The sequence below is a fragment of the Vombatus ursinus genome, unplaced genomic scaffold (genome assembly GCF_900497805.2).
Source record: "Vombatus ursinus unplaced genomic scaffold, bare-nosed wombat genome assembly UNPS02000580.1, whole genome shotgun sequence".
NCBI classification, from domain to species: Eukaryota; Metazoa; Chordata; class Mammalia; order Diprotodontia; family Vombatidae; genus Vombatus; species Vombatus ursinus.
In genome coordinates, this window is record NW_020940358.1 from 8310963 (window position 1) to 8334335 (window position 23373).

General features: G+C 35.9%; 1 protein-coding gene across 8 annotated transcripts in view; it reads right to left on the reverse strand.

Annotated features, from left to right (window-relative positions):
* OSBPL2 (oxysterol binding protein like 2) overlaps nt 1–23373 on the reverse strand; it is a 119474-nt gene that overhangs the window by 20193 nt on the left and 75908 nt on the right. For all 8 annotated transcript variants that reach the window (XM_027850219.1, XM_027850206.1, XM_027850176.1 and 5 more), the window contains 4 exons: nt 15494–15591; nt 10456–10638; nt 7642–7749; nt 698–787 (listed from right to left, as the gene is read on the reverse strand). In XM_027850219.1, the coding sequence (XP_027706020.1) occupies nt 698–787; nt 7642–7749; nt 10456–10638; nt 15494–15591 (479 nt within the window). The remainder of the gene's footprint in view (nt 1–697; nt 788–7641; nt 7750–10455; nt 10639–15493; nt 15592–23373) is intronic.

Sequence of the window (23373 nt, forward strand, 5' to 3'; positions counted from 1 at the left end):
AACCAAATTCACTCTTCTGCTTTTAAATTGGCCACATGATTTCTCTAAAGGAATATGTGAGAAAATTACACAAATCACATATTATTAAGATCACTGAGATAGACAGTATCATCACAGAAGACATCTTCCTAGGGATCTAATCACCTATCACTATACCAAAAATGAAAACAAAACCCACCTATTAAATGGTTTCCCTACCTTTTCTAATTTGAAAATAGGTTCTATATAGACAAGCTATAGATATGACAAAATCTAATAAAAATAGTAGCAATTGGAGGATTTTAATCAATAGTCAAAGAAAGCAATAAAGGTGTGATTTTTAAGCCTGTTGGCAAATTTTTCAAACATTTCACGACGTCCAATCATAAGAGAAACAACATGCAGCAGTGGCCAGAAAGCCAGTCTCAGAGTTAGAATGATCTGCCAGACACATACTAGCTATATGACTCTGGGTAAGTCATTTAAACTTTCTATACTCCATAAAAACTTTCTAAGACTCTTAAGTTAAATTTGCATTAGTAGAAAGAGTTTCCTTACAAGGAGTTCCTCTACACCAATGAAATCATAAGGCTAGATGGATTTAAGTTCAAAACGTAATTATTTTCAAAAATTAAAGTCCAAATTAAAATAATTTATATAGAAGCTTTGTTTAAATAAAGACAGAAACTACTTTGAACCAACAATGATTTGCACCTACCTTTTGTCCTGAACATATCCTTCTATTTTATGAAGTTCTTTGCCAAACAGCCCACATGGTTTAAAATTAAGTACACACTTATCTCCAGTTCTAGAAAAGAAACCATAAAACTCCACTGCATTATAAAAATGTTCCCATCACATTTCAAAGATTACAAGCAATTTGCCTAGGAAGCAAATCTAAGTATTCAATGTTTAGAACAGGTTCAAACAGAATCCCTTTACCAATCTTTGTTGCTGTCATATGATGACCTTCAAGGCATTCTCCTGCCTTCCTTAGTGACACAGGCACAGGCTTCCTCTTCTCCCCATTCTATGCCATCATTTCTGGCAACCTGGATAGTCACATAAATGACCCTAACACCCAGACCTCTCAATCCCTTAACCTCAAATCCTATGATGTCCAGCAGTAAAATTCAATAAACATTTATTAAGTGCCTAGGTACTGTATGAGGTACTGGGAATACAAAGACAAAAAAGAAACAGTCCGGCCCCCAAGGAGCTTACACTCTATTAAAGGAAAATAGCATGAGTAAGGTAATATGATGTGATAATAAGATAATTTCAAGAAGGCATTAATAACTAGGGGGAGAAGATGAGAATAAGGAAAAGACTTGCTTAAGAGGTAACACCTGAGCAGTATTTTTTTTTTTTAACCAAGCAGCTGTGTTTATTGGGTACCCATTGTATATGTGAAACTAGGGAGATTCCAGGTTGGTCAGCTTCTTGGAAATAGGACCCTTCCAATTAAGAGACAGGAGGATGCCTGTGGTTTTGAGGGACTTAAAGCCTGGTTCAGGGAGGTGAATTTGATCAGAGCTTTGAAGGGACAGCTATAGTTTGTGGAAAAGTAGAAGAATCTTGTTTCATAGCTTTTTTTTTTTTAAACTAGGTCTTCCTATCTTGCACAGGCTGGAAATGTAATGGCCATTTACAGGCCCAATCTTGCTACTGATCATTGTGCTGAGCAATACTTTTAAAGAAGCTCAGGATTCTATGAGGCAGAGATGAGGAAAGAGTATATTCTATACATGGGAGACAACTTGTACAAAGCCACAGAGGCAGGAGTTGAAAACTCATGTAGTGGTATAAGTGAGCAGAATAATAAGACTGGAACAAAGAATGAATAAAAGAAAGATATATGAAATAAGACTAGGAGGCTAAACAAAAGTCAGCCTATGGAGGTCCATAGACCTATTATAGGCTGAAAATTGTTTTATCCTAGAGGCAATGGAGTTACTAAAGATTTTTTCATAAGGTTTGATGTGGTTAGATGTATTTTAGGAAATGTATTTAATTTGGCAGCCATATTTGAGCTGGAGAGCAATTAGGAGGCTATTATAAAACTTCGTGTAAGAAGTAATGAAAACCTGAACTAAGACAGAGGTTCTCCACATGTCTATAGGGTATCTAGTTGTAAATATGAGACTAGAGTTCAAGAAAAAGATTAGGATTAAGGATACACACACACGTGTGTATATATTATATGTATATCTATTAAGCATTGAATAGCTGTATATAGGGGCAGATAGGTGAAGGGCAACTAGGTGGCACAGTGGCTAGAGCACTAAGCTTGGAATCAGGAAGACTCATCTCCTGAGTTCAAATCTGGCCTCAGATACTTACAAGCTGTGTGACCCTGGGCAAGTCACTTAACCCTTTTTGCCTCAGTTCCTCATCTGTAAAATGGGCTGGAGAAGGAAATGGCAAACTACTCTAGTATCTTTGTCAAGAAAACTCCAAATGGGGTCACACAAACAGTTGGACACAACTGAAAAATAACTGAACAACAAATGTGTGTATGGACATATAGAGATAGATACACACACACACACACACACACACACACACACATACATCAAATGAGACTACATTCAAAGCACTTCACAAATCTTAAAGAGCTATGTGAATGTAAATTATTTTTATTTCTAGGTTCTGGACTTATTTGCACCCATTATTTAATCCATGGGAACTGATGAGAGCACCAAGAGAGAAAGTTTACCAAGATAAAAGAAGAGAGACAGAGTATTGGGGCCACTCACTTAAAAATCAGGAAGAGGAAGATAATTCATGAAAGAAAATCAAGAAGCAGTGGACAGGCAAGGAAGAGATCCAAGGGAAGAGAGAATGTTCAGGAGGAGGGATTAGTTAACAGCATCAAAAGTCTCAGAAAGGTGAAGTAGGACAAAGACTCAGAAAAATCCATTGGATTTAGTAGTTAGGACCATGTAACTTTGGATAGTTTAGCTGAATGGTGGGTCTGAAAATCAGATTTAAGGGGATTAAGAAATGAGTGGAAAATGAAGAAATAGCAACAACTGTAGTAAACTGCTTTTTCTAGGATTTTGTCTCTGACAGGGTGAAAATATATAGGATGATAACTTGAGAGAATTGCAGCAACAAGTGAAGGATTTTTTTTTTAGAAGATGGAGGAGACCTGGGAATGTCTGTTGGCAGAAGGGAAGGAGTCAGTGCATCAGGAGAGGTCGAGTATAAGAAAGAAAGAGAATGATGCGAGAAAGAGAAGGATGTGAGGGGGGAAGCCCCCAGAGGATAAGTGTACAAGTGGAAGGGTTAGCTTTAGCAAGGAGAAGACCCACTTCTTCAGAGACTACAGCAAAGAAAGAGAGAATAGGAGATGATGGACTGAGATTTGAAGACGTGGAGTGGGAGTAGGAGAGGAAGTTTGTAAAGGAAACCCTTTAATTTTTTTTTTTTCAGTAAAGTATGTAACAAGGTCTTCTGTTGAGATGGAGTGGGAAGAAAGTACATAATGAGAGAGGTTCGTAATAGCCACCGTGAACACTGTAATAGAAAGTCAAACAAGGAAGAATAAAAGGTTTGCTGTGCAGAAATAAGGTTCCAGTTTGAGGTTAGATGAGATAAATTTATAGTGAACTCAGTTAACATAGTCACACAATTTTCTCTAGGAATGTTCAGCACACGAGCACAAATGGAGAAAGGAGATAGTGGGGATAAATAAGGTTTAAGTTTGGCAAAATTTGACAGGAGGGCAGGTGACAACATACGTATGGAGGGAGGGACATGAGGCCAGAACAAAGGTGATGGGCTAAAAGAAGGAGGACCAGAGTGACTTTAGACCACTGTGAGGATGAAAAGTTTTAGGAAAGGTGAGACAGAAGGAAAGACTGAAAGAGAAGAGGATCTGTCCAAAGAGAAGAATTTCAAAATTCTGGATAGAACAGTTAAGAGTCATGGTCAGTTCAAGGGTATGAACATCCCTGTATGTGGCTTAAGGAGAATGAAGATGGAGTTCATGGGAGTTTAGAAAATGAATGAAATGGGATGTCAGTATGTTCATGGGAAAACACCAACAAATATGTAGAAGGCCTCAAGTACAAAGAAAGGGTTGGGGCGTAGGGAGGAATAATGTAAGCCTAGCACTACCACACTATGTTGTTGTTGTTTGTCCTTCATTCTTGAAGGTCATGATCAGGAAGGTGATGTCATGACTTGCAAGTGAACTGGATTCAAGTGAGGGACGGCTGTGCAAATTCACCAGCCTCACTTTCTCCTCTGGAGCCCTCTGGGTCCAGTGGCCAGGTATAGATCAGAATGGCCCCCACTACAGCACTAAACAGCTTAAGAAAAGAGGAGGAAAAATGACCTAGAGGTCAGCAGATGAATCCACAAATAAAGAGGTTTGCTGAGTGGTGTCAGCAAAGGGACAATATGGATGTAGGATGGAGTAGTACAGCTACTCCTCCTTCTGGTCAAATTCTTGTTGGGGGTGGGGTGGTTTGGAATGATATAACAAACACTCAGTACTAAGAAAGGTAAAAACACTATAGTAACTTCTGGACAGAGTCAAGTTTCTGTGAAAGAAGAAGGAAAAAGTACAAAGCAAAGTGATAGGGCACAATGTAACAGGAAGAAAGAAGAGCATATGAACTATGGAAGGGTAGGACTGAAGTGCATATGGGTAAGAGTACAGGGAGAGAAAGAAGGGAAGAGCATTTTGACTTCAGCAGACCTCACTCTGAAGCACAAGGATAAGGTTATTAAGAACTGGGCATGTACTTGCCATAGGATAGGAAATGACAAAATGGATAGGGGCCATCTGTCCTATGATGACTGGGAACAGGATTAAGTCCTGGCCTGTCACTCCAGGAGGGCCAAGATTTTTCATAATTCTAAAACTTGAGTGACTAAGGAAAAAGTTGATTAGGTCCCTATAGGGCACAATGAACTCATCCTTTGGTATTATCCCAGAGTTTACCCCCCAAATGGTAGGAATATGAGACACACCCAGGACATACCCTCCACCTGGCACAAACACTCAGCTTCCAATGTCAATTCCCAGCAGCTACGTCTCCCCTTTCCCCCTGTGCCCATTCTCTCGTTCCACAGTCCCAATGCCTTAGAGACACTGAGATTTCTAAGTATTTAGCAACCCCTTTAGATGCTTAGCTGCCCCCTACACTTAAAAATTTGGTCTTAAAATGGGTTAGAGTTCTCTTCATAGCTAGCACTCTAGAACCCTAGATACTTAGAGGATGAGGTCTGGGATAGCAGAAAGTCCACTTTAGGGAGTACTTCAGGCATCTTGGCATAGTGCTTGGCATAGTGCTTGGCACATTTGTTGTGCCACATCATTTCACTGTAACCCCATTTTGGGGTTTTCTTGGCAAAGATACTGGAGGGGTTTGCCATTTCCTTCTCTACCTCATTTTATAGATGAAGAACTAAGGCAAACAGGGTTAAGTAACTCATCCAAGGTCACACAGCTAGTCCAGAATCACACAGCTATTAAGTGTCTGAGGCCAGATTTGAACTCAGGAAGGTGAGTCTTCCTGATTCCAAGCCCAGTGTTCTAATCACAGTGCCACCTAGCTGCCACCTGACTGGATTTGAACTCAGGGCTTCCTGACTCCAGGCCTGGGGCTCTATCCACTGAATCACCTAGCTTGTATGTATGTGTGCATGTATGCATGTATGCATGCGTGTGTGTGCATATACACATACACACATACAATTTTATATACACACACATACATTTATTTTATACATAATATATTCTCTTCATCTCCTTCCTCTCTCTCACCTTCTTCTCTTCTCTCCTTCCTATCACTCCTTTCTCTCCCTTCTTCATCATTTGTGTCCCTCCCTCCTTCCTTCCTTTCTTTCTCTCTCTCCCTCCCCTTCTCATTCCACTCCCAAGCAATCTCACCCACTCCCATGGCTCCAATTGTTACCTCAATGTAGAAGACTTCCAAATCTTTTCAACTAACCCTGACCTTTCCCTTAAGCTTTAGCCCCATATTTCCAACAGAACTTATCACAGAATCTATGTTAAAGGGCCCTCAGAAGTCATCTATTCAAACTTGTAGCCTGACCAGGTTCTTCTAGGGGCTTGATTTTGTGTGGTTTTATTTCCAACTGCCTCACTTTAACCCAAGCTTTTTTTAGTTTTGTTTTGTTTCTTTACTTTTTTACTTTCTCTCATCTGTACTTCCAAATAAGACATTTGGTAAACTGTACAGGGAGGTCACAAAAATCTTCCCTCCAAAATGTAACCCTCCTAACTACCAAATTCTGCTAATGGCACTGGCATTATCCTATTCCTTCAAAACCTTAGAATCATCCTTGGAAACTAGTTGGATGGGTTAGATGAAAGAGAAAGAGTCAAATTCTGATTTTTTTTTTAACCTCTGAAATATTTCTTATACACATTAATTGACTGAACCTCCCTTTTTCTACTTTCACTGCCAAAACTCTAGTTCAGGCCCTTATTACTTTTCTGCCTGCTCCATTAAAATAGCATCATACCATGTGTCTCTGCTTTCTGTGCCTCCCCTCTCCAATCTAGTCAAAGTCGCCACTACCAAAGTCAGCTTCCTATGCTCAAAAACCCCACTGCCTATGGGGTAAAAGACAAGTTCGTTAATTTGGCATTCCTCTACAATTTAGTCCCAAACTACCTCTCCAACTTTGTTTTATACTACTCCTTTTCACATACTCTTGTGCTCTAGTAAAAATCAGCTATTTCTTGTTCCCTGATCTTATCCTCTTCTCTTTTAACATTTGTGAATGCTATTCCCCATAACATTTCTCAGATCCTCCAAATCTCACCAAAACAGATTACCTCTCACTGCCTCTCACCTCTACATTTTGAAATATTTCTCCCTCAATGCCAATTTTAGGATTCCTCTGCCATATAAATTCTTCCATGACACTCTCAGTTATAAATTATTCTTCTCTCCTTGAACTTCTCATGTCACTCTATTTGACCTCTCCCATACACTGAATCATTTTCTAAATTGTGTTAACCCTGTGCACATCTCATCCTCTTTACTAGGCTACAAAGTGCTCCTAGAAGGCAGAAGTGTTGTCATATTTCATCTTTGTGCCTCGCATATATTTTGACACAATAATTGTTTGTTGAAGGACAAAATAAAACAAGATTAACCAACTCAAGCTTTGATCAAAATGTAAAAATTGCATAACTATATGATGTCATCAATCACAAATCAAATCTAACAAATATTTCTTGAGCACTCAATCCTATGTAAGGCACTACGCTAGGTATTGGGAATATAAATATAAGACAAGACCCTTGTTCTTAAAGAGTTTACAATTCAGTGCAATAAACAAGAACAAGTGAAAAGTAAAGTAACAATACATGACACGTAACAGTTTAAGACAAAAACATAAAAATAAGAATCAACAATACCTTGTGTTTATATATAGCACATTAAGAAATATAATTACACACACTGTACAAATGAGGCAGAGTGTTTAAGTGATGTGGCCATGGTCAAAAGTGTCAGTGTTGGGACTTGAACTCAGTTATCCTAAGTCCTATGTTCCTTTTGGAATAATAACAGACGACCATGCCATAATCTTGTTTGGTCATTACATAAAGACATGGTCGGTATCGTTTAGCTGGAGAAATGTTTTAACTCCACAAATGTGTTCTATTACCTGTGATTTAAAATTTCAACTGTTCCATACTGTTCTATCCACAATTTGCCAATAATTATATTATGTACGCAGCAGGTAGGATTCATCCACGTGTAGGCTTCATTATGTCTGTGAAAGATGCCAAAAAACAAGCAAGTCAGAAGCCAGAAAAGCGAACTCACTGCATGATTCAAAGAAGCAAAATTCCAAACAGAATTAAACCATAATGATCTTAAACCCTGTAGAAGAGCACAATATTTCTTTGAACTGCCTCAATAGGGGCTATTTATTTAGCATTTGTTTGAAATTTATTTTTTCTTTCCTTTGTAACCTCAGCAAAGCCTTTTACTTAAATGTCAAGGAAAGTTAATAAGCAATAAAAGACTGAGACAAAGGAAAATTGCTTTTCTATGAAGTTGTCCAAAGAGAAACACTCTACAAAACCCATGTTGTGGTAACTATGTGTTCATTGGTGTGAAAACTTGGAGGTATAAGGAACTATCCCATACTACATATACTCTAGCTATTTTTTCTTTTAATCAAGATTATCACCAAATGTCCTTTCTTGGAGAAAAAGAAATTAACAGAAATTTAGATATTAGATAAATAAGCAGTCTATATTTCTAGTGATGCTAACTTAAACCAATCAATCAATCAATAAACATTTATTAAGAGCCAACTATGTTGCAAGTACTGTGCTAAATACCTTAAACAGCTATAATTACTAGCAAAAATTAGATCATGGGATCCTGCAGCTGGAAGGAGGTATAATCTAGTCCCTGAAGCACAAAACCCACTACAGTATCTACAACATCAAAGCAAATGTGTCCTATATGGCACAGACTCAAGTTACCCAGGTTGGATACAAAAAGCAGTTTAAAATCTGTCGAAGTGGCTTAAATTTTGTGGAGTCTATCAGTGAATAAAAAGTGTTACTAAGGAATTATAGCCACATATTTGTCCAAAAAGACTTTTTTTTCTTTGTCAAGACCCTCCCTACAACACTATCTTCAAGGTGTCTGACCTTGGACTATGTCATAGAGAAGATGACTATTTATAAGCTTTCCTGGTACTTGTGATAAATAAACTTCCTTGGAGATAGTCCAACACTGATGTATTTGGTTGAATACATCTATGTGGCAATGAGTCATGTTATAGCAAGGCTCCAAGATACTAGTTTATGTATATGATAGCATGTGGAGTTGGGTGCCAAAATGAAATGTCCCAGCTGAGCTCCATTTCATCTAGACTCCTGAAATAACTGACTTATCAGTCTCTGTTCTTCTATTTTCTCCTTGTTATAATCCAAGCTGTGCACTAAAATCAGATTAATCTTTTTTAATTATAAACACTTCTGGTTGAACTCCACTGTTTAGACTCTTCAGTGATTTTCCATTGTCTTTCAAATAAAACCCTTGCTTGTTAAACTTTTCATAACCTGGTCTCTTCCTACCTTTCTAGTCTTCTTACACATTACTCGTTACCATGTACTCGAGTGATCTAGCAATGCTGGCCTCCTTGCTGTTCCTAATGCAAACCAGTCATCTCCCAACTTTGAGCATTTTTATTTGCTGTCCCTCATGCCTAGAATTTTCTCCCTTCTCATCTCTGCCTCCTGGCTTCCTTCAAATCTCAGCTAAAGTTCTATCTTCTACAAGAAGCCTTTCCCAGTTCTCTTTAATCTCAGTGCCTTCCCTCTGAGATTATCTCCAATTTACCCTACATATATACCTTTTTCCTATTTAAGTTGTTTGCATTAGATTATGAGTTCCTTCAGAGTGGAGTATTTGGCCTGGGGGTGGGGGAGGAGTGGAAGTCTTTCTTTGTATCCCCAGTTCTTAGCACAGAGCTTGGCCTATGGTAAGTACTTAATAAATGCTTGTTGACTGTTAGCCTGACATTCAAAGCACTCCAAAACCCACTTTTCTATCTGTAATTACAAACCTTATGTTTTAACCAAATTGAACCAGTTACTATTTTACAAATGCCTTGAGCTTTCTCATATTCACAGTGTTTACTGCCTACTGGAATGTTATTGTCCAATATCCAAAGCCCAGCTCAAATATCACATCCTCCAAAAACCTTCCATAATTCCAAAGCTGGAACTCCTTGTTCCAAACCTTCCACATTCTGTTTCTACCTCTTTTATAATACAAATAGACTATGATAAATATATATTTGTGTTCATGATTTATCTTACTAAATTATAAACTCCTTCAGAGCAGAGTCCATTTTTAATTTATCTTTATATTTCCCTAACATCCAGAACAATGCTTTGTATATATTTGTATAAATTTGTGTGTGTATATTTGTATAAATATTTGCTAATTCATAGCTGGAAATGATTATATTGATAATGTCTCTAAAATTATATTGCTATACTCAAATAACTAAGTCACTACTTTTGGCTGCGAGGTTATCTTCTAACCTTATTATACATCACTAAATTAGAAAGTTCTGTTTGTGCTAAGCAAAAGATTAGAGAATATTAATAGTGTACAAAAAACTTTTTAAAGTCCCTGAGTAGCCAGACATTTGAACAACTTCTCCAGGTTAACTGAAAATCTAGATCATATTATTAATTCAAAATCTGTATTTAAGTTAGTTTTAGTATTAGAAAGGTGAACAAAGTATTTCAATTAAAAGAGATTATTATTTTTAACAATATCTACCTAGGCCAAGTTAGAGGAGATAAATTAATCCATCAAACTATAAAGGTGTGGACACAATCAAAGACAAGAGAGAGATGTTTATTAAGCAAATTATCTTTCAAAGAAATAGCTCATCTCTCCATTAAAGGGGAGAGACCCATGAGCTAAATTACCCAATACTTACTTGAGAAGCTCCAGTGTAATTGTTCCTCGGGGCTCTGCTTCTACACTTTTCCCCCAGAACTTCAATTTGGGGTAGATTGAGCCATGAAAGATAAAGTCCTCATTGAGACCTTCTGAATAAAATGCACTAATCGGAGGATGGTGACTGACTTGTTCAGATATAAATCTGAATCCTAAATCATCCCTAGAAACCAAAAAAAGAAGGGGAAAGGGGGAGGAATATGGAAACGATAAAGGTCCACATTAATTCAAACAAAATCAGTTACTGAAATTGAAACAAATAAAGGTCAACCCATAAATCAAAACAAATACTGAATCTACACCAATTTTCATAGCTCCCATCAGTTGGCAGGCAGTGGTAAATTGATGTCATTTGAGGTTTGGTTAGGACACATCCCAATTCTTGTCCTTTATAAGCAGAGTGGGAAGTAGAAGCACATATGTTCTATCATTCCAAACAAATAGTATTTAGCCAGAAATGTTTAATACATAATTATTTTATTTCAACAGACTGTATAATTAGGCAGCATGCTGACAAAACACATCACTATTTCACCTCAGGAGAACATGAAACAAATCTGACAACATGACAAGGAAAGCAATATGAAAGGCCTTCAACATGGATTCCTAGGTATACTTCATGGAATTAGTATTTGGTATTAGATTAGAATAATTAAGAGTTGACAGTAAGAAGTAGCTTAAGGATAAAGGAATGGAAGATCAGAACCAGTGAATTAGACACCTGCATAAGAAGTTCTTGTACTATCTCTGGCACAATAATGCCAGGAATTCCCAATGCACATCAGCAATTCACCTAAACCATAACAGTTGTAGGTGTACTAAGATGTTAAAACATTAAATTTAAAGGAGACACTCCATGCCAAAGCCTCCACCACTGCCCAAGAAACCAACCATTTTACTTTTTAAAAAGGTTTTCCTGAAACAGCAGTTCTTCAGGCATCCTTAGAACATTACTGAAGATATTCTCAAGGTAAAATATCTTCTAGTTCAATATATTTCTGGCCAGGGACATGATTTTTAAAATCCTCTCTCAATAAGAATGTCAGTTGATAATTGTTCAGGTATTGTGAATACACCCACAGTTGCAGTCATTAAAAAGCTAAACCACATAATTACTAACTTAACCAGAATTAGAATTTCCAGTCATTAACCAGAAGTATTTTGTGGAGAGGAAGGAGAGTTTAAACATAAGATTTTAAAAACCTGCCTACCAAAGGATGTAATTTACAAAATGAATGCTCACGAGCCAAGAAAAGAAAGCATATTTTTAGCTATAAAAGAGGAACTTGTAGAGGACAAAAGGCATTAGTAAATGGCTTAGCTTATTTATGTTACTTCCACATTAGAAAGATTGTTCAAAGTCTTACATGTAAAATAAAGTAGAAAGACATTCTTTGACAAAAGTATAAACTAAGAATTAAATCATGATTTATCAGATGTGACTTTTTTTCCAAAATGGAACAATAATTTTATCAGTCTGTGAATTTTAGTTTAATTAAATAAGTTCATTTAGTTAGACACCATTAGGTGTCGTGCTTTATTAAACATTTCAAGCTTCTGAGAATATTTCATCCCTTTAAAAAAGATCTATTCTCTAGAATTTTTCATTATGCAGTAAATTAAATACACTCTTTATATTTTGCCTTTTAGTGACCAAAATGCTAATAAAAAACTTAATAAGTGGCATCAAAATTTATATCTAAAATATAAAAAATAAGTCAAAAGAGGGTCTAGCAAGAGTCAAGAGGAATACTTGGAAAATAAGTGCCATGAGTACAAAAGTATGAACACACACCTGTCTCTGGGCCTTAGTTTCCTTATCTGTAAAACAAGTCTGTTGAATTTCTAAGGTCTTTTCCCAGTTCTAACAAAATATGATTGTGATCACATGCTGACCTCTACTATCCATAATGAAATGAAGCACTGGAGTATGTACAATGTATTCCTGTTAACTACTCAAGCTCTCTCAAAAGGTAATGAGATTTCAAGAGCAGCTGCTCAGCTCTTCTGTGCCAGCGAGCATCTAAATCAAATGAAAAATCAAGACAGTATTCAAACACTAGCTGTACACACAGAAAGGCTGTCAGCTGGACTAACTGGGGCTGCAGAGAAATTAACAACTTGGTCAGAAAGCAGAGAAATATGGAAATATGGAAAATATGACATTTATTATTGTCTTCATACATGATAGTATTGATTCATGTGCACAAAATGAGCACATTTATGTTACCAAAAATAGCTAATCTACCCTCTCCCCAATTTAAAATTTCAATTAAACAGAAATTCTATACTTCACTTCTAGAAGAAAGAAATGACAAGAAAACAAGGTGATGTCAAGGATCTTTTCTTTCTTTTTATCTCTCTCTACCTCCCAGAGTCAACACAATCTTTCTCTCTCTCTCTATATATAGTATATATTATAATGTATATATTATGGTCTTGTTCTATAAAAATTGATTCTCAGAATAATGACCATCTGGCCTATAACACTGTCAATTACTAAATAATTACTTTTAAAACTGTTTTGTTCTGAATGTGTGCTTTTACTCATGTGAGGAACTCCTAATGCAGATCAGCAATTCACCTAAAACTTAAGAATTTTAGGTGCACTAAGATGTTAAATGATACATCTACTGTAACACAGCCAGTCTATTTCAGAAAAAGGACTTCACCTCAGAGAATTCTGTCTATAGGGCTGCCCTCTACCCACTATGCCAAAATAATAAAAATCGTAGTAGAAATTATAACATTATTCATATTCACATACTAATTTAAAATTTACATAACATTTTACTCAAAACAACCCTGTGAAGTAGGTAATATGTTATCCCCATTTTATAAGAAAGGAAATTGAAGGACATGGAGATTTGAGAGAGTCAAAGGTCACACAGTTGGTAAGGGCTGGGCTGGGACCTGCACTATTTCAGAGAGTTGACTGATGTATTTTAATTCACTTATATGCCCAGTGCTTGAACATATTTTAATGTTGTTTTCAATACTGTAATGACAGGGCTGCGTAGCGTAGTGAATAAAATGCTAAACTTGCAGTCAGGAAGGCCTGGATTCAAATCCCGCCTTTAGACTCTTAGTAGCTGTGCTATCCAAAGCAAGTCACCTAATGTCGCAAAGCTTCAATTTTTGTCATCTATAAGAACAGTACTTACCTCACAGTGTTGTTATGAGAATCAAATTAGATAATGAATGTAAAGCACTTTGCAATCCTGAAAGTGCTATATAAATGTGAGCTATTATTATTATTAGAATATTTAATGTGGTTTTAAAAGAATTTTCTCACTAATCTCCCAATAAATCCAGAATTTCAATTAATTAAAACATTCATTTTATTGCTACTACTCTACAACATGTACTATCAGCTCCAGGAAGATAGGTCTCAGTGTTTTCTGTAAAAGCCATACTCATTCCTTCCTTGATGCCTTATGAGAAAACAGCACAGTTTAGAGATAAAGGTCTGGACTTAAAGCCAGGAAGTGCTAGGTTAAAATCCTTTCTCAGACACTTATCCCCTGCATGATCTTAGATAAGTCACTTAAGCTCTTGAGAACTGAAACACCTCATGTGAAAAATACGAGGGTTGGACTCAGTGAATTCTAAGATCCTTTCCTGCTCCAAACCTATGATTCTATGATCCTTTTCTTATAATGTTACTTCCACCTTCTCTGACAATAGTAGGCCAGTGTAGCGGCCAACAATAGGATCTGTCATTTTCTGAATTTGTATAGCATGGGCAGCTAGGTGGCTCAGTGGATAGAGTGCTCGGCCTAAAGTAAGGAAGTCCCAAGTTCAAATTTATCCTCAAATACTGACTAGCTGTGTGCCTCTGGGCAAGTCACTTAACCCTGATTGCATCAGTTTCTTCATTTGTAAAATGAGCTGGAGAAGGAAATGGCAAACCACTCTAGGATTTTTGCCAAGAAAACCCCAGTGGGGTCACATTGAATCAGACATGACTAAAATGGCTGAAGAACAATGGCAACACAGCACCTAGAGTTAATAATATACAATTAAGCACTTGTCTAAACTTTTAGTGCTAGAAGGGTCTTAGAGATCACAGTCAAAACAGCTTATTTTAGAGATGAGGAGATTAAGGTCAAGATGAGTTAAGGGGCTTGTGAAAGATCACATAGCTCATTAGTGACAGAGACAGTACCAGAAAAATCTTGGTAATTTAATACATATTAGCTTTGTCTCTTATAACCTATTCATAATTTTTTTGAGGGCAAGAATTACATATCGTATTTTTCTTTAGTAGTCCTTTCCAGCATCTAAAAAGACAATGAGAACACCAGCACTCAAATAATTTCTGATTATTTCTCTAGCATTTGAGTTAGCCAAGAGGTTTAGTACTCTGGAAAAAAGTTCACTAATTTTCATACCACTACTTCAAAATTGGAGATAATAATAGCCCAAAAGATGACTGTTATTAGGTTAAAAATTAAAATAAGTAGCAAAACTCAGGATCTCATATTTTATTTTTTTAATAAATTTATTTATTTTTAGTTTTCAACATAGGATCTCATATTTATGATGTATTATTGTGTAGTGCAGGCCTACCCTAAAGTGTTCTTTCTTTTCCACAAAATTCATCAAATTAATATTGGAAGAAAGTAGTGTGGAAGGTACAGAGATGAAGTTAACTCATTTTACATATTAGTACCCATTTATATCTTGGCTTATAACGTACACAGCTCTTGATATATGGTAAAGCTACATTTCTTTTAAAATACCCTACAATGTAGACTTAAGTAAATCCTATAATACTGTCTTTCCTTTTATTCTGAATTACTAAGGTTTTAATGTTTTACTAACCATATTCTACATTTATGATAACTTCTCTAGAATTCAAAATGTTTAATAAGATCTTTTAAATAATAATTTAAATTATTTATTCTAAGAAGAAAAATTGATGTTGAAAATAAAGATTTTTTTTCATTTGCTAAAGGAATTTCAACCACCAGATATCAATATTGTGTAACATTTATTTGTTCTTTTGTTCTTACCTGATTAATTCATATGTTTCCCCCAGTAGTGGATTAAATGGTTTACCAGTCCTCTCCCATTGAGAAGCCACAGCCGAAACTGCAAAAGCAGCTACAGCCTGTAAGTAACCCACAGTATTAAATGAGGCTATTTCCTGGTAAGTAAAACACATAGTATTGGGGGACAATCATATAATTAATTTCATTCTTTCCTCTTAGAGTGATTTCTCAGTTTTCTAATTACAGTTTTTTTTAGACTATAACCCTAATGGGAGAAGGAAGTAGTAAAATGAGCTTTCTCCTCTCCTAATAAAAACAAAAAACAAAAAAAGACACTCCTTCAAAAGGACCATCAGATCAAATCCAGAAAAAGTCACAGTGAGTCATTTATCCAGCTCAAGTCAGAATAGGGAGGCAGACACAGAGGTCTGCAGACATTGAGGACAAGATTCTGGCAGGAACAGATGACAACTGGAAGTTTTGGTGCTACTTCCCAGTTCTGGATCACAGATCCAGGGTGGACCAAGAAGGAGATCTGTGCCCTAGAGTTCCCTTCCTTGTTGGGACGGCCCTGGGCAGTGTACTGACAAAGGAGGAAGTTCAGAAGCAAGCATCAACAATGTAGCTCACAGCCCAAAAGCAGTTCAGGTTCTCAGTTCCAAAATCTAGCCCACTTTGAAGCCCGCAGAGGAATAACTAGGACAGAAATTCCAGATCAAAAGAAAGACTACAATTCTGTCACTCTGAACCAGCAGAGGTTTCCATTTGGTTGACAAGAGCTGAATCCAGCAGTAATGTCTTCCTGCTCACACTCAAACCCAGAGCCCAGATCAGGGGGTTAATGTTTAAACTGCCTTGGATCAGACAATTTTGGGACCACTGAAAGTTTGTAGGTCCTCAGTCTGTACCAGAGATCTGGAATATAACACTCAATGTGTCAAGAAATCAGCAACAGGACCAGCCTAGACCTTTTCTCCCTAAGTGTAGCAAAACCCAGTCATTACATTAAGTCTGAAGTCAGGAGGTAAGAAGAATGAGCAACCTCCCCTCCCCCCCAAAAAAAGAATCTAGTCATTAAAAACCCTTATGGTGATGGAGACGCTCAAAACACAAAAATAAAAGAGAATGACTCTGAAGCATCTACAAACAAAGCCTTACAGAAAAATATAGCTTAGGCACAAATTCAATGAGTTCCTGAAAAATACAAAGATTTTTTTTAAGACTTATTTAAAAAAAAATTTTTTATTATTTTTCCCCAGTTACATGCAAAAATTTTTAACATATTTTTTTTAAATTTGAGTTCCAGTTTCTCTCTTTCCCTCTCTCCCTTTCCTCCTCCCTCCCTAAGAGGGTAAGCAATTTGATACAGATTATACTTGTGCAATCATGCAAAACATATTTCTACATTAGTCATGTTGTGAAAGAAAACACAGCCATAAAAAAAACACCAACATGAAAAAAAGGTGAAAAATAATATGCTTCAATCTGCATTCTGACTCATCAGTTCTTTCTCTGGAGGTGAATAGCATTTTTCATCATGAGTCCTTTGGAATTGTCCTGGATCACTGTACTGCTGAGAATAGCTAAGTCCCAGTTGACTGTTGTATAATATTGCTGTTACTGTATACAATGTTCTCCTGGTTCTGTTCACTTCATTTTGCATCAGTTCATATAAGACTTTCCAGGTTTTTCTGAAACATACTACTTGTCATTTCTTATAGCACAAACAGTATTCCTTTATAATCCTATACCACAACTTGTTCAACCATTCTCCAACTGATGGACATCTCCTAAATTTCCAATTCTTTGCGACCACAAAAAGAGTTGCTATAAATATTTCCCCCCTTTTCAGATCTTTTTGGGATACAGATCTAGTAGTGGTATTGCTAGATCAAACCAAATTTTTCTCCAGAATGGCTAGATCAGTTTACAACTCCAATATCACTTTAGTTCCCCAATTCTCCCACATCCCCTCCAACATGTACCATTTCCCTTTTCTGTTTTATTAGCCAGTCTGATGGGTATGAGGTGGCACCTCAGAGTTGTTTTAATTTGCCTTTCTCTAACCAATAGTGGTAGAGAGCATTTTCTTCACATGACCATAGACAGCTTTGGTTTCTTCATATGAAAACTGCCTATTCATATCCTTTGTCCATTTATCAATTGGGGAATGACTTGTATTCTCATAAATTTGACTCAGTTCTCTACATATTTGAGAAATAAAGATTTTATCAGAGAAACCTGCTGTAAAAATTATTTCCCAGCTTTCTGCTTTCCTTCTTATTTAATATAATTTAATATAATCAAAATTATCCATTTTGTATCTCAATGTTCTCTATCTCTTGTTTGGTCATAAATTTTTCCCTTCTCTATTGATCTGACAGATAACTATTCCTTGCTCTCCTAATTTATTTCTGGTATGACCCTTTATGTTTAAATCATGTATCTATTTTTACCTTATCTTGGCATATGGTATAAGATGTAAATCAATACCTAGTTTTTGCTATACTATTTTCCAGTTTTCCCAACAGTTTTGTCAAATAGTGAGTTCCTGTTTCAAAAGCTTGGGTCTTTGGCCTTGTCAAACACTAGATTGCTATGGTCACTTAATACTGTGCACTGTGTACCTAATCTATCCCACTGATCCACCACTCTATTTCTTAGTCAGTACTAGACTGTTTTGATGTTTACCACTTTATAATACAGTTTGAGGTCTGGTATAGCTAGGCTACCTTCCTTCACATTTTTTTTCATTAATTTCCTTGATATTCTTGACCTTTTGTTCTTCTACATGAATTTTATTATTTTTTCTGGCTCTATAAAATATTTTTGGCAGTCTGATTGATAAGGCATTTAATAGATATTAATTTAGGTAGAATTGGCATTTTAGCGGCAGCTAGATGGCACAGTAGATAGAGCACCGGCCCTGGATTCAGGAGGACCTGAGTTCAAATCCGGCCTCAGACACATAACACTTACTAGATGTGTGACCCTGGGCAAGTCACTTAACCCCACTGCCTAACCAAAAAAAAAAAAAAGAATTGTCATTTTAATTACATTGGCTCAGTCTACCCAACTGATATTTTTTCAATTGTTTACATCTGCTTTTATTTGTATAAAAAGTGTTTTGTAATTGTGTTCATATAGTTCTTGGGTTTGTCTTGGCAGGCAGACTCTCAAGTATTTTATGTTGTCTACAGTTATTTTAAAAAGAATTTCTCTTTCTCTCTCTTGCAATATATAGAAATGCTGGTGATTTATGTGGGTTTATTTTATATCTTGCAACTTTGCTAAAGTATTGATTGTTTTCAACTAATTTTTAAATGGATTCTCTAAATATACCATCATGTCATCTGCAAAGAGTGATAATTGTTTCCTCATTGCCTAGTTCAATTCTTTTTTCTTCTCTTATTGTTACAGCTAACATTTCTAGTAAAATACTGAACAATAGTGGTGATAATGAGCATCCCTGTTTCACCCCAATCTTACTGGGAAGAATTCTAGTTTATCCCCATTACAGAAAATGCATGCTGATGGTTTTAGATAGATAATACTTATTTTAAAGAAGGCTCCATTTATTCCTGTTCTCTCTAGTGTTTTTAATAGGAATGAGTATTATATTTTGTCACAAGCTTTTTCTGAATCTAGTGAGATATGATTTCTGTCGGTTTTGTTATTAATATGGTCAATTATGCTGATACTTTTCCTAATATTGAACCAGTCCTGCATTCCTGGTATAAATTTCACCTAGACATTATGTATAATCCTTATGATATATTGCTATAATCTCCTTGATAGTATTTTATTTAAAATTTTTACATCAATATTCATTAGGGAAATCAGTTTATAGTTTTCTTTCTCTGTTTTTGCTCTTTCAGTTTTAGGTATCAACACCATATTTGTGTCATAAAAAGAATATGGTAAGACACCTTCTTTGCCTATTTTTCTAAGTAGTTTACATAGTATTAGAATTAATTGTTCTTGAAATGTTTCGTAGAGTTCACTTGTGAATCAATCTGGCCCTAGGGGATTTTATTTCTTAGGGAGTTCATAGATGGTTTGTTCAATTTCTTTTTCTAAGTTGGAGTTATTTATTTCCATTTTTGTTAACCTAGTCAATTTATATTTTTGTAAATATTCATCCATTTCACTTAGATGATCAGATTTATTGGCATATAATTGGGCAAAATAGATCCTTTTTGATTTAATTTCCTCTTCATTGGTGGTGAATTCACCTTTTCATTTTTGATACTGGTAATTTGGTTTTCTTTCTTTAAAATAAAATTAACCAACTGTTTATTGTTCCCCCATAAAACCAGCAGCTAGTTTTACTTATTAGTTTAATGTCTGACATGCTTTTTTTTTACTTTCAACTTTGTTAATCTCTCCTTTAATTTTCAGGATCTCCAGTTTGGTGTTTAATTAGGGCTTTTTCATTTGTTCTTTTTCTAGTTTCTTTTTTTTAGTTGTATGCCCAATTCATTGATCTGCTCTTTTTCTATTTTATTGCTGTAAAGCATTTAGAGATGTAAATTTTTCCCTAAGTACGGCTTGGTTGCATCCCATAAATTTTGCTATATTTTTGTCATTGTTATCATTCTCTTTAATAAAATTACTATTCCTATGATTTGTTTTTTGATTCACTCATTCTTTTGGATTAGATTATTTAGTTTCCAATTAATTTTTAATGTATCTTTCTATAGCCCTTTACTAAATGTAATTATTATTGCACTGTGATCTGAAAAGGATTCTTTTAATATTTCTGCTTTTCGGCATTTGATTGTGAGGTTTTCATACATGGTCAGTTTTTTGTGTAAGAACATGTACTGCTAACAAAAAGGTATATTCCTTTCTATTCCCATTCAATTCTCTCCAAAGGTCTATTATATCTAACTTTTCTAAAATTCTATTCACTTCTTTAACTTCTTTCTTGTTTATTTTTTAGTTAGATTTATCGAGTTCTGAGGGGAAAGTTGAGGTTCCCCACTAGTATAATTTTACTGTCTATTTCCTCTTGTAGCTCATTTAACTTCTTTAAAAATTTGGATGCTATGCCATTTGGTGCATATGTTCAGTATTGATATTACTTCATTGTCTATGGTACCTTTTAGCAACTCTTTTAATTGGATCTATTTTTGCTTTTGCTTTTTCTGAGACCATTATTGCTACCCCTGCTTTTTTTACTTCAGCTAAAGCATAACAGACTCTGCTCTAGCCCCTTAACTTTATTCTGTGCGTGTCTCTCTGCTTCATGTGTTTCTTGTACTTTTTAAGGAATTGTTTTCATCAGTTAATTTTGGTACATCTTTTTCCACTTTTTTGTGCTTCCTTTACCAACTGCTGACTCTTCTTTCATGATTCTCTTGCATCACTTTCATTTCTTTTCCCATTTTTTCCTCTAACTCTCTTATTTAATTTCTAAAGTCCTTTTTGAGCTCCTCTGGGAGTTCTTTTGGGGCCTGAGACCAAGTCATATTTTTCTTCGAGGCTTTGCAAGTATACATTTTGACACTGTTGGCCTCTTCTGAGTTTGTGTTTTGATCTTTCCTGTCACCATACTATGTTTCTATGTTCAAGTTCTTTTTTTTTTTTTTTTGCTCATTTTTCTAGCCTATTTTGTGACTTTAATTTTATATTAAAGTTGGACTTTGTTCCTGGAGTAGAGGGGGTATTGTCCCAAGCTTCTTGTGCCAGGATCAAGAGGGCCTTGCCACTGGCCTAATGCACTGGCGTTCAGGCCTCTACTTGCTTGCTGTCCTGGGGGCATGAAGACTCTCTGCTTACTTGCTAGGGCACAGCCTGCTGCTGGCTTGCCCAAATGCTCCCCTTTTACCTGAGATAGACTTTCCTGCTAACCTTCTAAGTTGTCTTGGGCTGGAAAATTGTTTCACCTCATCCTTTTGTTGATTCTGCCACTCCAGAATTTTTTTTGAGGCATTATGTTATAGTTGTGTAGAGGTGAATTTGGAAGAGTTCTGGCGAGTTCCTGTCTTACTCCCAGTAGTGTTTTTTTTTTAAAGACTTAAAAATGTTTTTATAATTAGAGTGCTTGAGGGAATAAAATCATAAAAGAAATTAGAACTATGGAAGAAAGAACTGGAAAGGGAATCAACAGCTTGGAGAAAGAGTTATAAAACCTTGCCGAAGAAACAAACTCCCCGAAAATTAGAATGGACCAAATTAAAGCCACTGTCGTCATGAGACAGCAAGAAATATTAAAATGAATTCCAAAGACTAAAAAAACCATAGAAGAAAATGTGAGGTATTTCATAGTAAATACAAAACAACTGGCAAAAGAGATTAAGGAGGAAAAAAAAATAAGAATCACTTGACCATCTGAATGATCAGAAAGAAAAAAAACAAGATCCTAGATGTAATTTTTCAAGAAATTGTAAAAGAAAACTGCCCAGATCTCTTAGAACCAAAAGGCAAAGTAGAAAAAGAAAGAATCCATCAGTCATCTCCTAAAAGAAACCTCCAAATAAAAATTCCCAGGAACATCATGACCAGAATCCAGAAATTTCCTGGTCAAAGAAAACTACAAGAAGCAAGAAAGAAAGAATTCAAATATCAAGGAATCACAGTCAGGATCATACATGCTTTACAAGCCACCACTATAAAAGGAAATGGCAAACCACTTTAGTGCCTTTGCCAAGAAAACCCCATGGACAGTATTATTGTACTATGGTACACAGGGTCATGAAGAGTTGGACATGACTGAATGACTGAACAACAACTACATACAAGAGGAGAACTTGGAAGATGGTATTCCAGAAAGCAAAGGATACAAGTTTACAGCCAAGAATAACTTACCCAGAAAACTGAGTATAATGCTGCAGAAGGAAAAAATAGACCATAAATGAAAGAGAAGACTTCCAAGCATTCCTGATGAAAGACCAGAATGGCAAAGAAACTTTGAAGTACAAACACAGGAGTTAAGAGAAATACAAAAAAGTAAAAATAAATGAACAACAGATGAATAGATACTAAACAAGGATAAATTGCTTACATTCAAATTTGGGAGCTGATACAGGCATCCCCTCTGAACCCTATAACCATCAACGGTCACAGAGGCAGTCTAATTAGATAAGATTTTGGAGTGATTTTGTTATGTCTTGATGATCTTTAGAGAATGAAGAGGAGGAAGAAGCAGAATATACTGGGAGTATCCTCAGGAATGTTAGCAAAAATTATCATGCATAATCAAGGTATATAGGTAAATACCTATATAAACAAGGAAGAAGGGATGGGGGAGCACCTGACACTCGAACCTTACTACCATCTGAACTAGTCAAAGGAGGGAAGGATATATACACACACAGTTGGTAGAGAAATATATTTTATTCAACAGGTTAAAAGGAGGGAAACAGGCAGGGGGAAGGGAAAGTTGAGGGAGGGTAGATTTAGGGAGAAATTAGTCCTAAGCAAAACAAACTAAGGATATACAAAAATATTTACAGCCCTTTGTGAGGTGGCAAAGAATGGAAATCTGAGAGGATGCTCATAAACTGGGGAATGGATGAACAAATCATAGTATGTAAATGTGATAGAATACTATTGTGCAGTAAATGAGAAAGCAGTGGTTTCTGAGAAACCTGGCAGGACTTATATGAACTGATGCAGAATGAAGTGAACAGAATAAGAGAATAATTAATACAATGACAATAATTAATGGCAAAAATAAACAACTTTGAAAGAATTAAGATCTTTGATCAGCATACTGACTAAACACAATTCTAAAGGACTAAAGATGAAACATACTACTCACCTTCCGAGAGAGAAGTGAAGGATTAAGAACACATAATGAGATTTTTTTTTTAGACAAGACTAGTGTGGAAATTTGTTGTCCCTGATTATTCATGTTTACAACATTGGTTTTGTTTTTCTTTTGTTCTCAAATT